The sequence below is a fragment of the Stegostoma tigrinum genome, unplaced genomic scaffold, assembly GCF_030684315.1.
Source record: "Stegostoma tigrinum isolate sSteTig4 unplaced genomic scaffold, sSteTig4.hap1 scaffold_307, whole genome shotgun sequence".
Taxonomy (NCBI): Eukaryota; Metazoa; Chordata; class Chondrichthyes; order Orectolobiformes; family Stegostomatidae; genus Stegostoma; species Stegostoma tigrinum.
The window spans coordinates 3,776-27,323 of NW_026728235.1; the positions used below are offsets into that span (position 1 = coordinate 3,776).

The window sequence follows — 23,548 nt, forward strand, 5'->3', positions numbered from 1 at the left end:
GGACTGGAACACATCCTGAGGCAGGATGTGCTGCCCACGAGGGGAGTTCTGTGCAATTGAACCACAATGAGCCCCACGGATTTGAGAGATTCCCCAAAGCAGATGGCCTTTGCTGAAGTGCGGGAGTTTGTAACGGGGGGGATTGTACCAGGGAGCCGGGTTCGATTCCAGCCTCGGGTGACTGCCTGTGCGGAGTTTCCGCATTCGCTGAGCGGTTTTCCTCCACTTTCCCCTGACTGTGCCGGAATGTGGGATGTATTGGCCGTGCTGTTTTGTGCAGGCTGTGTGGATTGGTCATGGGAAGTGAGGACGTACAGGGATAGTGAGTCTGGGTGGGATGCCGTTCTGAGGGTCAGTGCGCCCTCGACGGTCCGAATGGCCTGCTTCTCTGAAAATCAAATCAACCCGATTGATCACCATGTTGTGGGGAGTAGCTCAGGTTGATAGAAGTGGCTTCCTCTGATCAGGCAGTCTAGGGTCATGCTCTAAACAGGAAGATAGATCTCTCCAGAGTGGGGTTAGGAAACATTTTTACAGGCAACGCTCAGTTGCGAGTTGAGAACTGCCATCCGCAGATGGGAGTTTATGTCTGCACTCAGGCTGACAATAGTCAGAATTGCCCACTTTTCCTTTAAAATTAAGTTTTTAAGAGCATTCTTGAGCTTTAAATTCTTTGCTGGACACTTTTACACAATGAGTTTTTTAAAGAAGAAATCAAGTTTAACTCAGTAACGCCTATGTTCAGCATTTCAGCCGGTGAGTGGGTGCACAGCAAGATCCCAAAAAAACATCACTGCCCGGGTGAGCTGTCGTTTTTTATTTAATTGGTTCTTGTTGTTACGACACTAGGAAGAGCTTCCTGTGGAGAAACAGTGCCCACTTCTTCCCCACCCCCCAGCTGTGATGGTTTTGGGAATTGCAGAGTGGGATTCGAACACTTGACCTCTTCGAGCCACAGAGCCACGGCCACCGCTGTGTATCCACCTTCTCCAGCCACTCGGCTGCCTCTCCACATGGGATTTCACCTCCGTATCATCCTGCCCCACACAGCAACCACATGCCACTACTTCTGGAAGCCAGTTGCATCGATGCCCTTTTTTAAAGTAGGACTGTAACTCTCTCTCTCTCCTTTACAGCGTCCACAGAGACAAGGGGTCGAGGCAGCAGATTTACCAATTGGGAGCGGATTCCTGTGACACAGAGTTCATGGCGCCCGCTGTACCCATGGCTTAAGCAGCGTCTCTTACTTGGGGCCTGTGGGATGGGGAGAGGAGAGACGGAGAGAACAGCCATGCGTTTGCATCGCCGTGGGCACCACGAGCAGGATCGCACAAAGGCTTACAGACTAACCACATCTACTCAGAGTACATTCTCACCGTTTACTGGCTCAGTCTAGCCCCGGTCTCCTCCATGAGTAGAATGTAGCTCTGCTGGGCGAAATAAAATGGCGAATAGAATAGCAAAAGTCTGATAAGTTTCCATTTTGGTGGGACATGAGGCCCAGTTGGTAAGTCACACTACTCCCCAGCACCTTGGGGACTATACTTGTTGGAATTTAGAGGAATTGTGGGGGCAGGGTGGTATCTTATAGAAACGTATAAAATTACAAGGGAAGGGAGAGGGTAGGAACACAGAGGGTGTTCTCACTGATGGGTGAAACTAGAACGAGGGGGAGCAGATTTAGGACTGAGCTGAGTAGGAACTTCTTCACCCGAAGGGTTTGCAAATCCGCGGAATTCTTGGGCCCAGTGAAGCTGCCTCGTTGAATGTTTCCTGAGCAGTAGGTAGGTTCTCAGTGGAATTAAGGGGCGACATTGAGCCTGAGGAGGCAGATCTTTACAGCAATATCCCTTTCGTTGAAAGCAAAAGTATGCTATTAGCTTGGCCTAAATATTTTCACGAAAGGTTTCATTTTTATTCAGAGGGAGGGCAGAAGTTTCAAGGTTGAAAACCAGCTGTTGGCTGGCACCTCTTCGGCGCGACTGGCACAAGGGGGAATGACCAATCCAGCAGTGTTTTTTTTTCTTTGGGCGTGCCTGTTAAGTAGCCTGGTGTCTGCAATCTGACCGTTGGCGTCTGGCGAATGGGCAGGCAAGGTGCCTGAAGAAGGGCTGGCCCAAATTAGCTCAGTTCGGTGCCATCTCAAAGGGGGATGGGATGGCAGGGGACATCACCTGAGGGTGTGAGTGGGCAAAGCTGTCACTGACAGAGTTTGATGGGCAAGTTGGCTTTAGAACCAAAGACAGTCAATCTGATTACTTTCTGAAGGCAAAGATACAGGGAAATGAGCGATCTTTGGAGATGATGCGGGAGCAGATCAAAACAAAAAAATATTCAAGGCAGCTCGGGGACGTCAAGCCTTTTTTGCCTCAAGGAGTCAGAGCTGATAGGAGTCTTAAAAGACCCAGGTTTGATTCTGGGGAATGGACTTAGTTCTGGTCACCGTAACTGAGGAGAGGATCGCCAAAATAGTACAGAATCTTCCCCTCTGTGTCTCCTCCTGTTCCCAATTGAAATATGCTTCCACGCCGCTGGAAATTTCTGAACCCAAGTCATCAGGTCTTCCTGAATGGCCAGGCCAGAGCTAGGGTTAAGGCCCGGGTGTGTCTTCACCTGGACTGAGTGTGCACGGAGGATCGTGGGGCAGAATGGCCTCCTCCTCCTGGGACTGCAGAGCAACCCCCTCTCCCGGCGCGGTTTTAACTTCACCGGCAGGTGGAGAAAGGCTTTGTTCCCAACGGGCAGGGACAAACCTCCGTGCATGTTTTACCGGGGCGCAACGCGTGGGTGTCACTCCCAAACGACGATATAAACCCCGGAGCTGTCGATGGCCGTGTTCCTTTCTGTTCTGTGCAGGCCACGAGTAACCGCTGCAGTGCGACTGAGAACAGAACACGTTCAGAAAGGACCGAAACGGCAGCACGCCAACGCCAGGGTCAAAGGGAGGAACGATCGCCGACCCAACAATTTGGACACTTCTGCGTTATTTTCCCCTCCTCACGTCTGAGGAAACAGTCACTTCTTTAATCGGAAGCCGAAGTGGGGAGGGAGACCAGACAGGGAGCAAGTCATCTTGCCTTGCGGTTTCCACGGCCACCACTCTCTTGCTGTCACCCGCCATTTTTGACAGCTGGGCCTCGACGGGACCCAGCACGCACCCTGCCCACCCAACCCTCACTTTCTTGTTTTTAAAGGGAAGTGAAGGAAATTCCCAGCCGAACGCCCAACGCCTTGCCGATTCAGGGTGACCCGCAGCTAACGGGCCGCGTCGAAGCAGATCTCTCGTTCCCCACTCCTTTAACAATCAGGGTATTTATTGGCTCACCATTTATTGCCTGTCCCCGGTTGCCTCACACTAGTGTTAAGCCAGCAGCCTGGCCCAGGGCTGGCGAGGGTCAGTTGTTGTGTAGATGATGACTATTAAAGTGGAGACTCACCTGATCACCCCCTTTCTCCCCCGACATAGGCTGAGACCGAGGCCCTGAGCTAAAGCAGCATATGCCTGCGATGTGTATCAGGGAATGCCGACAGTGTGGGAGCTAGCCCATCGAAGCGCATCCCACCCAGATTCACCCCGTCAACCCTGTGTTCCCCACGGCCAACCCACCCTAACCCACACATCCCTGTGCACTATGGGTAATTTAGCATGGCCAACCCACCCTAACCCACACATCCCTGTGCACTATGGGTAATTTAACACGGCCAACCCACCCTAACCTGCACATCCCTGGGAACTATGGGTAATTTAGCACGGCCAATCCACCCTAACCTGCACATCCCTGGGAACTATGGGTAATTTAGCACGGCCAATCCACCCTAACCTGCACATCCCTGGGAACTATGGGTAATTTAGCACGGCCAACCCACCCTAACCCACACATCCCTGGGAACTATGGGTAATTTAGCACGGCCAATCCACCCTAACCCACACATCCCTGGGAACTATGGGTAATTTAGCACGGCCAATCCACCCTAACCTGCACATCCCTGGGAACTATGGGTAATTTAGCACGGCCAATCCACCCTAACCTGCACATCCCTGGGAACTATGGGTAATTTAGCACGGCCAATCCACCCTAACCTGCACATCCCTGGGAACTATGGGTAATTTAGCACGGCCAATCCACCCTAACCTGCACATCCCTGGGAACTATGGGTAATTTAGCACGGCCAACCCACCCTAACCCACACATCCCTGTGCACTATGGGTAATTTAACACGGCCAATCCACCCTAACCTGCACATCCCTGGGCACTATGGGTAATTTAGCACGGCCAACCCACCGTAACCTGTACAAAGTGTGGGAGGAAACCGGAGCCCCCCGAGGAATCCACGCAGACACGGGGCCAACTTGCAAACTCTGCACTCAGACAGTTGCCCTAAGGGTCGATTTGAACAAGGGTCCCTGGCGCCGTGAGGCATCAGCGCTGACCTCTGACCCCACCACGCAAAGTGTCGCTAAACGCAGAAGCGTGGAATCCTTCGTGGGCGAGTTTTCGGGTAGACAACAGCTGCTTTTTTAAAAACAAAACACTTCTGCAACCGTTTTCGAAACACTGCGGCCTCTTCCGGAGCACTGCATCCAATTCACCAAACCTCAGGAAGGTCATTACAGCATGGCGGGAATGGTGGATCTGGGGGCTGCAAAAGTGTCTGGAGACAAGCGCGAGTAGGCTGAGGGGAGATTTGATCGCAAAAGTTCTAAGGAAGTGTCACCAGACCCGAAACGCCAGCTCTGATTTCTCTTCGCACCCCACCGCCAGGCCTGCTGAGCTTTTCCAGTAATTTATATTTGTGTTTCTGATTCACAGCGTCTGCAGTTCATTCAGCGTTCGTTTGGTACGCTTGCCTTCATTGGCTAGTGCGTTGAGTATGGGAGTCGGGGGGGCCGTGTTGTGACTGTACAGGGCAGTTGTGGAAGACCGCGCTCGGTTCTGTTCCCCCTGATATTATTAACCTAGAAAGAGTGCAGGAAAGATCTCCCAGAAGGTTCGAGTTAGTTAGAGTTGGAAGGGTGACCTTAAAGAGGTTCATAAAACCATGAAGGGCGCAGATAAGGGGGATAGCCGACAGCTTTTCCCCAGGGTAGGGGAGTGTAAAACTGGAGGACATAAGTGAGAGGGGAGAGATATAACAGGGTCCAGAGGGCTCACACAGAGGGTGGTGAGTGTCTGGAACAGGCTGCCGGAGGCCCTGCCGAGTTTTGTCATTTGAGAAACATTTGGACGGGATAAATGTGGAGGGATATGGACTAAACGCAGGCGAATGGGACTCGATCAGTCACGAAAACTGGGCCTGTTTCTACGCTGCAGACCTCTATGAGTCTGACATGAGTTGAGGGAGTATATCAGTAAGCTGGCGGGGAGACTAATTCGCTTGGGAACTTTGGGAAGTACAACGGGGTTGGGGAGCGGGTGGACGCATTCGCAGGGAAGTTGTGGGGGTGTGTCAGGCCGGAGCGCGGGTTATTTGGACAGCTCATGGCAAGCAGCTGCGCTAAGGGCACAACGCCTCCTTTATGCCATTGTGATGCCACCCGGCTTTAGCGACGGTCGGCTGAGTGGATGTGTCTGTCATTCGGGCTATGCAAGGAAGTGGAGGTGGTGGATGGTGGTTGGGGCTCGGGATTCCTTTCGGACCGGATCCCAAGGATCTCGGGGGCCGAGGTAGATCCGCGTTGCGTCTGTGGACCGGGAATACCCGGGGATTCGGCCCGCACACGGGGACAATTTAAAACAGTGGCAGATTTCCACCGGGGGATGCCAACAGCTGGGTGGTTTGAAGGGGGATGTGAGGAATGCTCAGGGCTCCTGCCGTGGTGGTCCGCGACCAGCAGTGAGAGCTGGCGACCTAGTTCTATTTCCCACACAGCTCCACCTTTGTCTCTGAACAGAAGTAGGCGTTAACATGAAGTGACAGCATCTGTACAATTTCCTGCCGAGTCAGATCCTTTCTCCAACGAAGCGTCTCTGTCTCGAGGCACTGTATCTTCCTCTGTCGGCGCTGACCCATTACACTGCGTTGTTGAGTGGTCAACAGATCCCTTATAGCCAAAGTTGTGAAAGCAACCGTCAACGTCTGCCTTATCTGCCAGGGGGTCCTTCGTAATCTCTCGTTGCAGGAATGCAGCAGAATTAATGCCTGGTCCTGGTAATATAGAAGCAGATCGTTGCTGAAACAGGAAATGTTTTGGTCTACACCCATCAATTTAATTTCGCTCAATGTGAGGGGCTGCATTTTGAAAAGGCACATCAGGGCAGGATTTATACACTTAATGGTAAGGTCCTGGGGAGTGTTGCTGAACAGAGAGACCTTGAGGGGCAGGTACATAGTTCCTTGAAAGTGGAGTTGCAGGTAGACAGGGCAGTGAGGAAGGTGTTCGGTACGCTCGCCTTTATTGGTCAGTGCGTTGAGTAGAGAGAGTTGGGAGGGTCATGTTGTGGCTCTACAGGACATTGGTCAGGGCCACTTTTGGAATACTGCATTCAATTCTGGTCTCCCTGCTATGGGAAAGGTGTTTTTAACCTTGACAGGGTTCAGAAAAGATTTACAAGGATGTTGGAGGGTTTGAGCTGTAGGAAGGGATTGAAGCTGTTTTCCCCAGTGCGTCGGAGGCTGAGGGGGTGACCTTATAGAGGTTTATAAAACCATGAGGGGCATGGACAGGGTGAATAGACAAGGCCTTTTCCCCAGGTATAGGGGAGTTCAAAACTAGAGGGGCATAGGTTTAAGGCAAGAGGGGGAAAGGGACCTGAGGGGCAACGTTTTCACACAGACGGTGGTGCGTGTGTGGAACGAGTTGCCAGAGGAAGGGGTGGGGGCTGGTACAGAGACAGCATTTGTGGATGGCGACATGGATAGGAAGGGTTTAGAGGGATATGAGCCAAATGCTGGCAAACGGGACTGGATGCATTTAGAATATCTGGTTGGCATGGACAGGCTGTACTAAAGGGTCTGTTTTGGTGCTGTACAGCTCTATGAGTCTATTACTAAGTCCAATGTTAACGTAATCAGACAATTGGTCAGCTTTTGTAGCCTGCAGCATTAAATATAGAATGATAGAAAGCACGCTCGGGTTCTGAATTTAATGCTACGGCTGTCCAAGACTTTAGGAAGGTCGCCTTTGGAATATTGGGTGCAGCTCTGGTCACCCACACACTCCCAGCCGGACAATTTGGAGAGAGGGTCTGATCTAAACGTTGCCTGGTCTGGTTGATTTTATTTATGAGCAGGGGTCACCTAAACTGGGGGGAAGATAGCACGGAGCTGGGTGCACACAGCAGGCCAAGCAGCGTCTCAGGAGCACAAACGCTGACGTTTCGGGCCGAGACCCTTTTCTCTGGAGGCTATGGGGCAACTGGGTAGAGGCACACAGATTGTCAGGGGCTGTTTGCCCAGGGGTGGGAAGTTCAGCTGCAGCAGGACTCTGGTTCAAGGTGAGGGGGGAATGCTTAGGGGAGAGGGTGCGGGGGTGGGGAGCACTGGTACGCACTGCCACTGGGTGTGGTGGCACATTGGCAACACCTTGACAGCCATAGAGTCACACGGCATGGAAATTGACCCTTCGGCCCAAACAGTCCGTGCTGACCATAATCCCAAACTAAACTAGTCCCCGCCTGCCTGCTCCTGGCCCATATCCCTCCAAACCTTTCCTATTCATGTACTAATCCAAATAACCTTTAAACGTTATAACTGTAACCACCCCCAACACCGACCATTCACCCTATCTGAACCCCTCATTCTTTTGTAAACCTCAATAAGATCACCTCTCGACCTCCTATGCTTGAACGAAAAAGCTCCCAGTCTAGCCAGCCTCTGCTTATAACTCAAACCTTCCATTCCCGGCAACAAAAATATGAACGTGTGAAGCTGGATGAACACAGCAGGCCAAGCAGCATCTCAGGGGCACAAAAGCTGATGTTTCGGGCCTAGACCCTTCATCAGAGACGGGGATGGGGAGAGGGAACTGGAATAAATAGGGAGAGAGGGGGAGGCGGACCGAAGATGGAGAGTAAAGAAGATAGGTGGAGAGGGTGTAGGTGGGGAGGTAGGGAGGGGATAGGTCAGTCCAGGGAAGACGGACAGGTCAAGGAGGTGGGATGAGGTTAGTAGCTAGATGGGGGTGCGGCTTGGGGTGGGAGGAAGGGATGGGTGAGAGGAAGAACAGGTTAGGGAGGCAGGGACGAGCTGGGCTGGTTTAGGGATGAGGTGGGGGAAGGGGAGATTTTGAAGCTGGTGAAGTCCACATTGATACCATTAGGCTGCAGGGTTCCCAAGCGGAATATGAGTTGCTGTTCCTGCATCCCCATCCTACCTCCCCACCTACACTCACCTCTACAGGCTCCACCCCCACCTCTTTGACCTGTCTGTCTCCTCTCCACCTATCTTCTCCTCTCTCCATCTTCTATCCACCTCCCCCTCTCTCCCTATTTATTTCAGAATCCCCTTCCCCTCTCCCTCTTCTGGTCTAGGCCTGAAACGTCAGCTTTTGTGCTCCTGAGATGCTGCTTGGCCTGCTGTGTTCATCCAGCTCCACACCTTGTTGTCTCGGATTCTCCAGCATCTGCCGTTCCCACTATCTCTCATTCCCGGCAACATCCCAGTGAATCTCTTCTGAACCCTCTCCAGCTTAATAACATCCTTCCCATAACAGGGAGGTGAACAGAGGGATGGAAACCGCAAATGGCTAACGAGAAAGAGGGTCGAAACGGGGATTAGGAATCGGTGTTAGTATTTAGATAAACTAAATGAACCTAGTGTCAACCAAATTGGATTTGAATGTACAACTAACTTCTGGAAATTGCCCCTCCTCCACCACGCCCTGGAGCGTCAACGCCAACATATTTCACGCCCACCATTGACCAACTGCTGCCTTTCGCTCGCTCGGCCCTCCACTCACCGTGAACCGTACTCACCGAAGTAGCTGAGGAGTACAGGCAGGAAGACCAGGCCATGAACGAGGCCCAGTAGGGTGATCACCAGGTTGAGGCGGAAGAAGAAGACCTGAATGAGCTGAGACTGAGCGAAGTACAGGACAATGATCCCGGGGAGGTTGGTCATCGCCACGCCTGCAAACACCTGAGGGGTGGGGGAGGGAGAATCAACTGTGAAGCCTCGACGGCAGCGAGCGGAGGTTACGTCGGGAGGTCGCCCCCGCCCCCCACGCTGACCCCCACAGCGAGTCATCCTCGATCCCAGAGGCTCAGCCCTCGGCCCAAAAGCCACGCAACATGCACGCCCCCCTCGCCCCTCCCCCCGTACGTGACGCTATGTGACCGCAGCCCCTACCTACCGCGCTACCCATGGTGTATGTGGCCTCCTTGGCACGCTGCACCTTATTCTCCTTGGTGCTCATGGCGAAGGAGCGCGTGAGGTGAGAGACAAACTCCACGGAAATGCCAACCGCCTGCAGGGGGTGGAAAGAACAGATGTCAGAGTAAGACCTCGGGAGGAGTCGGGGGGGGGGGTGGTGTTGGGGGTGACAAAGCGCCGGGAGTTGCCGGGGTTGGGGCGGGGGAGGCCGTAGAAAGTCAGGACTCATGGCGTTGCCAGTCAGCGCCTCGCAGAGACGGCAGACTGGCACAGCGGCAATTTTATAAACCCGCGTCCCGGCTTCCGAAGGAGGTTCAATGCAGGGATGTGTGTGGCGGAGCACTTTGGTTGGAAGAACATTGAAGGAGAGTATAAAAGGGGGGGGGGTACAAGGGTGGGCACAGGGGCTCAGTGGTTAGCACCTGCTGCCACACGGCGCCAGGGACTTGGATTCGACTCAAAACCGACAGCAACTTTGCACGTTCTCCCCATGTCTCCACTTTCCAGACGCTCTGGTTTCCTTCCCAGAGTCCAAAAATGTGCAGGTTAGGGTGGACTGGCCGTGCTAAATTACCCATAGTGCCCAGGGGTGTGCAGGTTAGGGTGGACTGGCCGTGCTAAATTACCCATAGTGCCCAGGGGTGTGCGGGTTAGGGTGGGTTGGCCGTGCTAAATTACCCATAGTGCCCAGGGATGTGCGGGTTAGGGTGGGTTGGCCATGCTAAATTACCCATAGTGCCCGGGGATGTGCAGGCTAGGGGGGATTGGCCGTGCTAAATTACCCATAGTGCCCAGGGATGTGCAGGTTAGGGTGGATTGGCCGTGCTAAATTACCCATAGTGCCCAGGGATGTGCAGGCTAGGGGGGATTGGCCGTGCTAAATTACCCATAGTGCCCAGGGATGTGCAGGTTAGGGTGGACTGGCCGTGCTAAATTACCCATAGTGCCCAGGGATGTACAGGTTCAGGTGGGTTGGCCGTGCTAAATTACCCATAGTGCCCAGGGATGTACAGGTTCAGGTGGGTTGGCCGTGCTAAATTACCCATAGTGCCCAGGGATGTGCAGGTTAGGGTGGACTGGCCGTGCTAAATTACCCATAGTGCCCAGGGATGTACAGGTTCAGGTGGGTTGGCCGTGCTAAATTACCCATAGTGCCCAGGGATGTACAGGTTCAGGTGGGTTGGCCGTGCTAAATTACCCATAGTGCCCAGGGATGTGCAGGTTAGGGTGGATTGGCTGTGCTAAATTACCCATAGTGCCCAGGGATGTGCAGGTTAGGGTGGGTTGGCCATGCTAAATTACCCATAGTGCCCAGGGATGTGCAGGTTAGGGTGGGTTGGCCATGCTAAATTACCCATAGTGCCCAGGGATGTGCAGGTTAGGGTGGGTTGGCCGTGCTAAATTACCCATAGTGCCCAGGGATGTGCAGGTTAGGGTGGGTTGGCCGTGCTAAATTACCCATAGTGCCCAGGGATGTGCAGGTTAGGGTGGGTTGGCCGTGCTAAATTACCCATAGTGCCCAGGGATGTGCAGGTTAGGGTGGGTTGGCCATGCTAAATTACCCATAGTGCCCAGGGATGTGCAGGTTAGGGTGGGTTGGCCGTGCTAAATTACCCATAGGTCCCAGGGATGTGCGGGTTAGGGTGGGTGGGCTGTGGGAAATTGCCTCTGGTTCGCAGGTTAGGTGGGTTCGCCATTCAGAAATGCAGCGTTACAGGGATAGAAAAGCACATTACAGGAAAAGGTGGGAGTGCGTTGGTGAGAGAGCATGTAAGCGATATACAAGAATGGTTCCAGGGATGAGAAACGTCACTGATGAGGATGTTGTGTAGAGGTTGGGGCTGTTCTCCTTGGAGAGCAGAGGGCGTCTGACTTTCAAAATCAGGAGCGGGTACTGGACAGAATGGAGAGGGAGACGCAGTTCCTGTTTGTAGAAAGAAGAAGAGGGGAATTTGAATTAAAATGATGGCAAACGAAACATGGGTGCGAGAGAACTTTCCTACCGAGAGGATGGTTATGGCGTGGAATGCACTGCCTGGAAACATGGGGGAGGCACTGGGGAGGGGCGTCAAGGGAGGAATGTAACGCAGGGAAGTGCGGGCGATAGTGTAATTGCTTGTAAACCATAGATTTTGTTTTGAGGAGTGGTCTTACGCTCCGAGCAGCTGTGACCCGATTCAGAGCGGGAAGCAGGGAGGTGGGACAGGCTGGAATTGTTGGCTTCGATGGGACAAATGGCCCTTTTGGAGAGTCCGATAGAGAGAGAGAGAGAAAACGTGACCACGCGCCACAGACTGCGAGTCCCTCACCGTCACGAGATTGATGAGGGACACGGCGTTGTAGGGAATGTCCCACAGGGTCATCACCCCGACTGTGTCCACGATGATCATCACGATAGTGATCAGGTTCAGGAATCCCGAGTGAATGTCCATTCCCAGCAGGATGCAGCAGACCACAAATGTCGGGATCAGGCACAGTCCGATGTTGAAGAGGCCCTCATTCACTATGGTCAGGTACTGCTCGTAATATACATAGGTGATCCTGTGATGCAGAGAGACGGGCACATCGCTGTCAAGTGACAGTTCACCATTGGGTCCAGAGGCTGGGAATCCCGCAGCAAATAACTCCCGCTCCCCCCCCCCACACTGATCTTGTCCCACCATTGACAAATCAGGAGGGTTTGTCCCAGATGGGGACAACTCTAGTGACACTGGAGAAGCTCGACACCATCCAGGGACAGAGCAGCACCCACCCCCCGCCGCTCGATTGGCGCCCACATCCACAAACGTCCCACTCTCCCCAACCCCCCACCACCGACTCTCAGTCGCAGCAGTGTGTACCATCTACAGGATGCCCTGCAGTGACTCACTGAGTGCCCACCTTCCAAACCCACGACCCACTTCCATCCAGATTGAAAAGGCGTGTAACAGGCAACTTTTTCACCCAGAGGGTGTGTGGAACGAGCTGCCAGGGCAAGTGGTGGGGGCTGGTACAATGACAGTATTTAACAGGCATCTGGATGCGGACATGGAGAGGAAGCGTTAGGAGGGATATGGGCCAAATGCTGGCAAATGGGACTGGATTAATTTCGGATGTCTCGATGCACGGACGAGTAGGGCCGAAGCGTCTGTTTGCGTGCTGCACAGCTCTCTGAGCGTCTACGGGAATTCTCAGTGAATGGGCCATGCTCCAAGATGCTGAAGATGATCAGGTGAGTTATGAGGGTGGTTATCACATGCTTTCTCAGTCGCGGTTCGAAGAGAACGGAGGTTAATGATGGAGCTGTCCAGCAATTTGGTGAGGTCACAGCTAACGCACAGGTCTGGTCCCAGCAACATAGGAAGGATGGGATCGTACCAGAGTTGGGGAGGGGTGCCGGGGGGGGGGGGGGGGGGCGGTGGTGCGCAGAGGGAGATTCACCAGGACGTTGCCCGGGAGGGAGCCGGAAAGAGGCTGGATAATGTCAGGTTATCTTCTTTGGAGCAGGGTAGGCCGAGGGAGGCGGCCGAGCAGAGGATTATGAGGGGCAGCGGATGGGGAAGGGGAAATAGAAAGCCTCTGAGTTGAAGGAGGGATCACGACTGTAGAGTTAAATGCGAGAGTTTGGGATGGGAGTTGAGGAAATGTTGTCACCCCGGGTGGGGGGTCTGGACTGCCCCTGACTGCAAAGGGGAGTTATAGACCGTAGAAAATAGTAGAATCCCTACGGTGTGGAAAGTGTCGAGGCGGGAAGCCTGACAACTTTTAAGAAAGGTGAGCGCTTAAGGTGTCCCAACTTTTGAGGCTTTTGGCCTAGCATGGGAAAGTGAGGCAGGCGCAATGCTGGGTGGGAGCGGCAAGACGGGCCGAAGGCTCTCCGCTGAACTGTATGATGCGTTCAGCCTGGGTGAATCAAACACGACGAGCATCCATCGCTCAATTAAACACAGGAGTGATGGAACAGAGACGGTGTTACCTCAGGCCCGAACCTTGGACGGAAACTCACGTGTATGGGAAGACTTCGAAGTTTGGATGGGTCCCCGGGACTTCCCTCATGCTCTCTGTGATGTTGGCAGCGATCTCACGGGCTATCTTCAGCGCAGCAGTGTACTCCTGTGAATTTTTCAGTGGGGTGTGGTAAGCCATGAATCTGGAGGCTGAGCGGCAGAAACACATCCGAGGTTATACATTTCCCGAGCAAAAAGAAACAGGAAATTCCTGACAACTTTGCTCAGAGAGCTGTGCAGCATGGAAACAGACCCTTCGGCCCTACTCGTCCGTGCGCCTAGATATCCGAAATTAATCCAGTCCCATTTGCCGGCATTTAGCCCCTATCCCTCTAAACCCTTCCTATCCATGTCCCCATCCACAAATGCTGTCCCTGTACCAGCCCCCACCCCTTCGTCTGGCAGCTCGTTCCATACACACACCACCCTCTGCGTGAAAATGTTGCCCCTCAGGTCCCTTTTAAATCTTTCCCCTCTCACCTTAAACCTATGCCCCTCTAGTTTTAGACTCCCCTTGTTCATTCTTCCTGTTCATGCCCCTCATGATTTTATAAACCTCTATAAGGACACCCTTCAGGGAAAACAGCCCCAGCCTCTCCCTGTAGCTCAAACCCTCCAACATCCTGTAAATCTTTTCTGAACCCTTTCACGTTTAACAACATCCTTCCTGTAGCAGGGAGACCGGGATTGAACGCAGTATTCCAAAAGGGGCCCTGACCAATGTCCTGTAGAGCTGCAAATGTCCCTCTCAACTCCCTCTACTCGACGCACTGACCAATAAAGGCGAGCGTACCGAACACCTTCCTCACCGCCCTGTCTCCCTGCAACTCCACTTTCAGGGAGCTCTGTACCTGCCCCTCAAGCTCTCTCTGTTCAGCAACACTCCCCAGGGCCTTACCATTAAGTGTATAAGTCCTGCCCTGATGTGCCTTTCCCAAAGCGCAGTCCCTCACATTTATCTCAATTAAACTCCATCCACATTTCAGGGATTGAGGCATGTGAAACGGTTACAGGAGAGAAGGAGTCCCTTTCGTTCATTGTAGCTGTGCCGGGAGGTGGACCGAGGTCAGGGTCCCATCATGTGAACCTCAGAACACTGTCACATTCATTGCATTGGAAATCACAGCTCTCACTGTATTTTTACAACATATGAATTGTTCATAGGACGCGAGGTTTCAGTAGCTGGGCCAGCATGAGTTGCTCCTAATTTCCCCCGCCTTGGGAAGGTGGGGGTGAGCCATGTGGTGTAGGGACCCCCACACGGTGCCCTCAGGGAGGGAGTCCCAGGATTCTGACCCAGTGACGCTGAAGGAATGGCCGATATATTTCCCAAGTCGGGGATGGTGAGGGGCTCGGAGGGTGAGCTTGTGGGGGGGGGGGGGGTGGTGTTCCCATGTACCTGCTGCCCCTTGTCCTTCTGGATGGAAGTGGGTGGTGGGTTTGGAAGGTGCTGCCTGAGGGACCTCGGTGAGTCGCTGCAGGGCATCTCATAGACGGTACCCACTGCTGCGACTGAGTGTCGGTGGTGGGGGGTGAAGTGGGATGTTTGTGGGTGTGGGGCCAGTCGAGTAGGGGGGCTGCTTTGTCCCTGGACGCTGTTGAGCTTCTTGAGTGTTGTAGGAGCTGCCCCCATCCGGGGCAAGTGGGGGGTATTTCATCGCCCTCCTGACTTGTCGATGGTGGGGCAGGCTTCGGGGGTGGGGGGAGTCAGGAGGGGAGCTACTCGCTGCAGGATTCCCAGCCCCTGACCCGCTCCTGTAGCCGCTGTGTTTCTGTGGGGCCAGTCCTGTTCAGTTTGTGGTCAGTGGTAACCCCCAGGATGTAGACGGCGAGGGGGAGCGGATTCAGTGATGGGAACGCCATTGAAGGTCAAAGGGAGGTTCTCCCCTGCTAGAGATAGCCATTGGCTGGAAACGGACAGCCATTGACCAATCCCAGCTCCTGACCTTTTTGGTGCAGCGTTCGCATTGAATGTCAAGGGGAACGATGGTTCGATCCTCTCTCGTTGGGGATGGGCATAGCCTGGCATTTCAGATTGGTGTTTCTATATTTTGACCTCTGCTGCCTATTTGCCCACTATTTTTCATTTCTAGATGTTTCCACGGCCTTGGGGTGGGGGTGGGGGTGGGGGGGGGGGGTGGTGGGGGCGGGGTGGGGAGCGGGGGAGGAAAACACCGGTTCCCCAAAAGACAGGCTTTACCAACGAACATCTTCCCGAGCACTCACCCAAGATCGCACCATTCGGGTCTCTTTTCACCGCATTTCCATAAGCTCCCAGACCCCTGGAAGGGAAAAGGTCCTCCTTATGGTGATCACCATCGGTTAAAAAGAACATAGAATGCGCTAACAGTGACCGTGCCACACTGCTCAACCTGAGCACAGACATTTCCAAGTCCCAACTCCCTCCTTACACAGAGGCATAGAGTCACACAGCACAGAAACAGACCCTTCGGTCCAACCGGTCCATGCTGTCCCAAACTAACCCAGTCCCCACCTGCCTGCTCCTGGCCCATATCCCCCCAAACCTTTCCTATTCATGTACTTATCCAAATGTCTTTTATACGTTGTAACTGTACCCCGTCCACCACTTCCTCTGGAAGCTCATTCCACACACGGACCACTCTCTGTGGATATAAAAGTTGCCCCCCCATGTCTTTTTCTACCCTTTCCCCTCTCACCCCTAAAATGTGCCCCCTAGTCTTGAAATCCCCCACCCTACAGAAAGGACCATTCACCCTCTGCATGTCCCTCATGGTTTTATTAACCTCGATAAGGTCACCCCTCAGCCACCTACGCTGCAGGGAAAAAGTCCCAGCCTCTCCCGGTATCTCAAACCCTCCATTCCCGGCAATATCCTGGTAAATCTCCTCAATAATGTCCGTCCTGTAACGGCGACTAGAACGGGACACAGAGCTCCAGAAGAAGGCTTCACCAACATCCTGTACAGCCTCAACGTGACGTCCCAACTCACTGAGGAGGTTCAGATATTCGGCAAAATGTTACATTAGCCCTTCTTGTGAAACATCAGAGGGGGTACTCTGCACATAGAAAACATCAGCACACAAGGCATAGAGTTTATAGATTTCATCTCATCACGCATAGAATGCCAACAGTGTAGAAGCAGGCCATTCAGCCCATCCAGTCCACAGTGACCCACTGAACAGCATTCCACCCAGACCCACACCTATCCCAGTCACCCTGCATTTCGCCAGATTAAATCCACCCTCACCTGCACATCCCTGGGCACTATGGGTAATTTAGCATGGCCAATCCACCCTAACCCGCACATCCCTGGGCACTATGGGTAATTTAGCACAGCCAATCCACCCTAACCTGCACATCCCTGGGCACTATGGGTAATTTAGCACGGCCAATCCATCCTAACCCGCACATCCCTGGGCACTATGGGTAATTTAGCACAGCCAATCCACCCTAACCTGCACATCCCTGAGCATTGTGGGTAATTTAGCACGGCCAATCCACCCTAACCTGCACATCCCTGGGCACTATGGGTAATTTAGCACGGCCAATCCACCCCAACCTGTGCATCCCTGGGCATTATGGGTAATTTAGCACGGCCAATCCACCCGAACTTGCACATCGCTGGGCATTATGGGTAATTTAGCACGGCCAATCCACCCTAACCCGCACATCCCTGGGCATTATGGGTAATTTAGCACGGCCAATCCACCATAACCAGCATATCCCTGGGTACTATGGGTAATTTAGCACGGCCAATCCACTTTAAGCTGCACATCCCTGGGTACTATTGGTAATTTATCACGGCCAATCCACCATAACCAGCACATCCCTGGGTACTATGGGTAATTTAGCACGGCCAATCCACTTTAAGCTGCACATCCCTGGGGCACTATGGGTAATTTAGCACGGCCAATCCACCCCAACCTGGGCATTATGGGTAATTTAGCACGGCCAATCCACCCGAACTTGCACATCGCTGGGCATTATGGGTAATTTAGCACGGCCAATCCACCCTAACCCGCACATCCCTGGGCATTATGGGTAATTTAGCACGGCCAATCCACCATAACCAGCACATCCCTGGGTACTATGGGTAATTTAGCACGGCCAATCCACTTTAAGCTGCACATCCCTGGGTACTATTGGTAATTTATCACGGCCAATCCACCATAACCAGCACATCCCTGGGTACTATGGGTAATTTAGCACGGCCAATCCACTTTAAGCTGCACATCCCTGGGGCACTATGGGTAATTTAGCACGGCCAATCCACCCTAACCTGCCCATCTTTGGACTGTGGAAGGAAAACGTGAGAGAGATTTGAGAGGCTCCGCATTTTCTGCAAGCAGGCGAGACGGCCCTTTTGAAAAGACAGGGTGAGCACGGAGAGCGACAACTTCACTTGGGAGGCATCAAGCTCAGGAATCGCAGCCATTTTGGATCAGGACATGTTCATCCATTGACAAAGAGATCGGACACAGCGGGAGGCCCTGGGCGAGGAAGTGGGTGGTGGGGGTAGGAATGGTAGCTTGTGATTTTGAGGTGAGAGGTCGGCCCTGACAGTGCAGGCTGGGAGAGGCCTACCCCAGAAGCGACGCCTTTGGGCCTCGTTGGCAAGGCTGGTGGGGTTGGCACCTTCAATCTGTGGCGCCATCTTTTAGCCTCCTCCATCATGTTCCTCAGCGGGCATGAGCCTGATTAAGTTCCCTCGGCTCATGACAAACCACTTACCCCTTGGAGCACTGGAGGGTGGGAATATCATTCAGGAATCTGGGCAGGTACAGATTGAACTTCTCGATGTCTGGCCGGATGATACCGTTCTGATTGGACGCCATGCACGTCTTACGGCAGTTAAGCTGATCTGGACAAGATGGAAGGGAAAGAGGTGAACCTGGGCCTCAGGCTGAGCGATCTAACGATGGCGGGGAGGAATGGAGCATTTGCAACCCCCCACCCACCACCTCAACAAACCCAACGTGAATGCCCCACTGCCCAGACCATCCCTGGCATTTATCCCGCTGTCCGACTGGCTGAGGCGTCGCCGTGGAAACAGGCTCCCAGAATGCCCCGGTGTTTCGGAAAGGGGCGCAAGCGTGGTCCCTTTGCGGGCACCGAGCAGTTTACCACACCCCCCCCAACTCCCCCACCACCACCCGGGTTACAGCTTGGGCAGGGGTCAGGGGACCAGCTCAGCCCACACCCCCTGTGCCCCACTACCGCCCCCTACCACCACCCGGGTTATGGCGTGGGCAGGGGTCAGGGGACCGGCTCGGCCCACACCCCCTGTGCCTCACTACCGCCCCCCACAACCACCCGGGTCATGGCGTGGGCAGGCGTCAGGGGCTCGGCCGACGGCCTCAGATTGTCGCACTCGGGACTGCCCCACGGGGCGCCCGTCGACGCCCATTTCACTTCTTGCGGGTTTCTGCCGGGGGTGGGGTGGGGTGGGGTGGGGGGGGAGGGGGGAAGCGGTGGTTGGGGTTGATGCTGTGCCAATGGGAGCAACGTCGCCCATCCTCCAGCCCGCACGTGCCCCTGCAAAGGGGTTGGGTGGGGGGGAGCCCCTGAGGAAGTCCTCCACCTCGCCCGAAGACTGTCCCCCAATCACTGAATGGAGAGCCCGGGGCGACCTATTATGGGGGGGGGGGGGCACAAGCTAATACTTGGAAGAGCTTATGTTTATCAGCGTTTTGTTACCCCGCCCCTCCCCCCCCCCACACGCATCGTGGAGACGTCAGCCCCCCAGAACACTGCGATCCCATGTGAAACACCATGGAAACCTTCCACGTCAGACAGATGTTTACCTGCACACCCGCTATTGTGGTCTGTTGAGTCCGCTGATCCCCATGTGGCTTCCTCTACATTGGTGAGAACGAGCAGAGGCTCTGTAGAGCTCCTGCGCTCGGTTCGCGACAAACGACATGTTCCAGTCGCGAACCGTTTCAACTCCCCCCTCCCTGGACCTCATCCAGTGTCACAACCAGAAACCGGAGGAGCAACGCCTCATGTTCCGCCTTGGGAGCCAGTTTCAAAATCTCCCCACACGACCCCCCACCCCGACCTCATCCCAGGACCAGCTCCCACCCACCTCCCCTCTCATCCCCACCTCCTTGACACCCTCTGTCTTCCCTCCCACCAACTGGCTCGTCCCGCCTCACTGACCAATCCCCACCATCACCCACCCACCCACCTACAAGCACCTTTCGTGGCCTCATCCCTGACTCTGCGCTCCCCCCCATCACTGCCTCCCCCCCCTCCTAGTTATTTCAGAGGCCCCTTTCCCCTCCCCCATTTCTGAAGAAGGGTCCCGGCCCGAAGCGTCAGCCTTCCTGCTCCTCTGACGCTGCCTGGCCTGCTGTGTTCCTCCGGCTCCACACCGAGTTATCTCGGATTCCCCAGCGTTGGCCGTTCTCACTATCTGTGTGGCAACCGCAGCATTACTGCTGTGAAATATCGGAGGGCCGGGCACGTTTCGCCTCCCATTAACTGGTGGTAACCCAGCGCCCAGTCAGAAAAGTCTCCATTGAATTGGCCGCAACATTGTAGGCCAAAGGCATTTGGCGGGGCAGAGAGGGAACACACAAATGTTCTGCCCACATCACCCAGGGGTCCTTTCCCCAATCACTTTGAGCCAACTCTATCGCGGCTCCCAACACTTCCCCGCCACCGCCTCACCCCCGCGCTTCTGTTCCAGTTTTTGGGAAGGGTTTTGGGGTCGGGACGGATTGGGTGCAAATGGACTTACTGTTGGTTGCCGGGCAGAACTCGCCAGCATTGGGCCCCGTAACGAAGAGCCGGCAGCACCGCGATATCGGGTTGAGCCAGTCGATGAAGTCGTCGACCCAGGAAGATGCCGGGATGGCCATGTAAGACCTATGGAGGGAATGGGGAAAAAGGCAGGAATGAGGGCCACACACACACAGAGAGGCAACGGGGAACATAGCAAGATGGCGGCAGGAAGGTGGGTCAAGCGGAGGTGAAAGGGCCCTCCTTTCCAACAGCTTCCAGCTGGTCCGGCTCACCCCATGGGATCCCTCATGCAGCTCGTGTGTGTGTGTGTGTGTGTGTGTGTGTGTGTGAGAGAGAATGTGTGTGTGTGTGAGAGCGTGTGTACGTGTGTGTGTCTGTGTGCATGTGAATGTGTGTGCGCGCGAGTGTGTCTGTGTGAGTCCGTGTGAGTGTGTGTCTGTGTTCGTGTGTGCATGTGTGTGTGTGAGTGTGAGTGAGTGAATGTGTGTGTGAGTCCGTGTGTGAGTGAGTGAATGTGTGTGTGTGTGTATGTGAATGTGTGTGTGCGCGTGTGAGTGTGTCTGTGTTGGTGTGTGTGAGTGTGAGTGTGTGTGAGTGTGTGTGTGTGAGTGTGTCGGTGTGTGTGTGTGAGTGTGTGTGTGTCGGTGTGTGTGAGTGTGTGTCGGTGTGAGTGTGTCAGTGGGAGAGAACAGGCGGCTATATTGCTGCGGTGGTAAATTTGAAGGCGTGCCCCCCACTTCACTAACAAGGTGAGTTGCAGCCCCCTCTGCGTACATTGTGCACGTCCGAAATCAGGCCCCTGTCCAGCCGTGACCCGCAATGATCCAGCATCGTTTATTGGACCCATTTGGCTGAGAATCCACGTGTTCGCAGACGACACCAGAATTGGGGGGACCGTGGGGGAAGTTCCCCAAGATTACCCAAAAGGATTTTGATCGATCGGGCCGAGGGGTGGTAGATACAGTTAAATTTGGATAAATTCGAGGTGTTGTGTTTTTGGGAAAGGCAAATCAGGGCTGAACTTTTAAATGGTAAGTCCCTGGGGAGTGTTGGTGAACAGAGAGGCCTCGGAGTGCAGGTACAGAGTTCCCTGAAAGTGGAGTTGCAGGTAGACAGGGCGGTGAGGAAGGTGTTCGGTATGCTCGCCTTTATTGGTCAGTGCGGTGAGTAGAGGGAGTTGGGAGGGTCATGTTGTGGCTCTACAGGACATTAATTAGGGCCACTTTTGGAATATTGCGTTCAATCCCGGTCTCCCTGCTGCAGGAAGGATGTTGTTAAACTGGAAAGGGTTCAGAAAAGATTTACAGGGATGTTGGAGGGTTTGAGCTACAGGGAGAGGCTGGGGCTGTTTTCCCCGGAGCGTCGGAGGCTGAGGGGGTGACCTTATAGAGGTTTATAAAACCATGAGGGGCATGGACAGGCGTGAATAGACAAGGTCTTTTCCCCAGGGTATAGGGGAGTTCAAAACTAGGGAATATATTTCTGGGTGAGCAGAGAAAGATTTAAAAGGGACCTGAGGGGTAACTTTTTCACACAGAGGGTGGTGCGTGTGTGGAACGAGCTGCCAGAGGAAGGGGTGGGGGCTGGTAAAGTGACAGCATTAGGATGGCATCGGGATGGGGACATGGATAGGAAGGGTTTAGGGGAATATGGGCCAAATGCTGGCAAATGGGACTATTTCAGTTTGGGAGAGTTGGTCGGCACGGATGAGTTGGGCCGAAGGGCCTGTTTCTGCGTTGTTTGACTCTGTAACCAATGTGTCTCAATCTACCGTGTCGAGTTTTTTTAACTTTGAAAGGGATTAAAGCGATGTGGCAACGGAGAAAGCAGTTGGGGGTCCGTGGCTCCCCGTGCCCGTTCCCCCATCGTGGTGTCCGACACAAACCCTCTGCTTGCCGAGAAAAAGGGTGAACGGCCTCTTCCCGCGATAGGCCACTGGCCCAACCAAACAGCTGAAGCTGCGTTATTGGAGGGCAGTGCCCGCTCGCCACGCAGAGAGGGGGTAGGCGACACTGCGGGCGCATGCCCGTCGGAATTTCCGGAACGGCTTAAACCAGCTGGCACTTACACCTGAGGGAACTCTGTGGCGTATTGGATCTTCTGGGTCATGGAGTTGTTGTCACAGCCCACGCTAGAGCAGACGCCATTCATGCCATCAATGGTAGAGAAATTGTAGCCAGCGGTGGTGACAAAATACACAGGGACGCCCACCTCAAAATACTTGTTGAGGGCCGCAAAGTAATCCAACATGTACGAGCCCTGGGGTGGGGGACGGAAGAGAATGGGTTTTTAGTCACGTTGGATCGAGTGGGATCACGCAGTTGGAGGGTGCCAGCGTTAGGATGCCAAAGGGTCAGCTCTGGTGGCCCACTGTGGTTAAAGCCCCTGTTTATAGGCGTCCAGGACCTAGGCCTGAAAACGCCTGAAGGTAGGCCTTGCCTGGAAAGACCCACCGATGGGCCGCCATACAAAGGGTGGATTTTCATCGTCTTGTTTGCACTGGCCTTGTGCCGGCTCTGCAGCTTCACTGGGGCATAAAAACACATCCCCCCCCCCCCCCCCGGCCATCTCGGCCTGCCACGGCTGCTTCGGCCCGACAGAATGGCGGTCACAGAGCCCGCTGCGGGCCCTTCGCGAGGCAACTGGAGAAAGGCCCCAAAGGAGGGAAAGCTGGCGAGGGGCAGGGGATAAGGCTCGACGAGATAGGGCTGGCACAAACAGGACTGGCTGGGCCAGGAAAGCGGGTGGATGGGCCGAACTGCCACCTTCTGCGATGTGTTATTCAGTGGCGTAAAGTTAAAATCCGATCGGTAGAACCGGCGTGAAAAGAGATGTCCTGACCCCGTCTAGGCCCGCACGTAACCCCAGGACCCGCAGTGATGCGGTCAACTCTTGACTGGGCCCCAGCTTGTGTTCAAGGGGCAATTGCAGACTGGCATCGAAGGTCGCACCCCATAAAAGAATTCAATTTTTAATTTAAAAAAACCCAACCTTTGGCAAAGAAAGTTCCTGATCGAGTCCCACTTGAACGTGAAGCATTAAAAATATTGCAGCGCACACCATGAAGATAAACAATATGATCTGGGGGAGAGAGAGAGAGAGAGAGAGAAATGAGGCATCAATGAAGGGCGTCAGTGTCAAAGGGACAAGCAAGGCCAGAGAAAACGTGTGTGTTTTTCTCCTGGAGGGAAGGGAGTGTGTCAAACGAGGATGGAGCGATGGACGGGTTTGGGAAAATTAGCACCAATCCTTCCCCAAACCGTGGCAAGGATACCCCTGACTGAAATGATCCAACCGTGAGGCTCAATCTAACTGTGTTCCATCGCTCTCCCCAAGTCTGTATTCCGGATCATGGGACAAGAGAGGGCCGGGTTCCCGACCTGCAATTCTCTGTGCAGGACGTCCTGGGCCGACCTCCTTCGTGCCCTGCACCATCCAATGGATGTTGGCACCCCAGGCACGTTGGCGCCATCTTGAATTGGCATCCAAGCTTTGCTTGATCATCGACATCGAAGCTG

General features: G+C 54.1%; 1 protein-coding gene across 6 annotated transcripts in view; it reads right to left on the reverse strand.

Moving 5' to 3' along the window:
* Window positions 1-817: 817 nt before the first annotated feature.
* The window catches only part of npc1l1 (NPC1-like 1), a 62,212-nt gene continuing 39,481 nt past the window's right edge, over window positions 818-23,548 (reverse strand). For all 6 annotated transcript variants that reach the window (XM_059643872.1, XM_059643876.1, XM_059643875.1 and 3 more), the window contains 10 exons: window positions 23,022-23,111; window positions 22,099-22,289; window positions 20,026-20,153; window positions 18,012-18,141; window positions 15,525-15,580; window positions 13,298-13,448; window positions 11,622-11,853; window positions 9,293-9,406; window positions 8,916-9,078; window positions 818-6,147 (listed from right to left, as the gene is read on the reverse strand). In XM_059643872.1, the coding sequence (XP_059499855.1) occupies window positions 5,903-6,147; window positions 8,916-9,078; window positions 9,293-9,406; window positions 11,622-11,853; window positions 13,298-13,448; window positions 15,525-15,580; window positions 18,012-18,141; window positions 20,026-20,153; window positions 22,099-22,289; window positions 23,022-23,111 (1,500 nt within the window). In that variant the 3' untranslated portion in view covers window positions 818-5,902. The remainder of the gene's footprint in view (window positions 6,148-8,915; window positions 9,079-9,292; window positions 9,407-11,621; window positions 11,854-13,297; window positions 13,449-15,524; window positions 15,581-18,011; window positions 18,142-20,025; window positions 20,154-22,098; window positions 22,290-23,021; window positions 23,112-23,548) is intronic.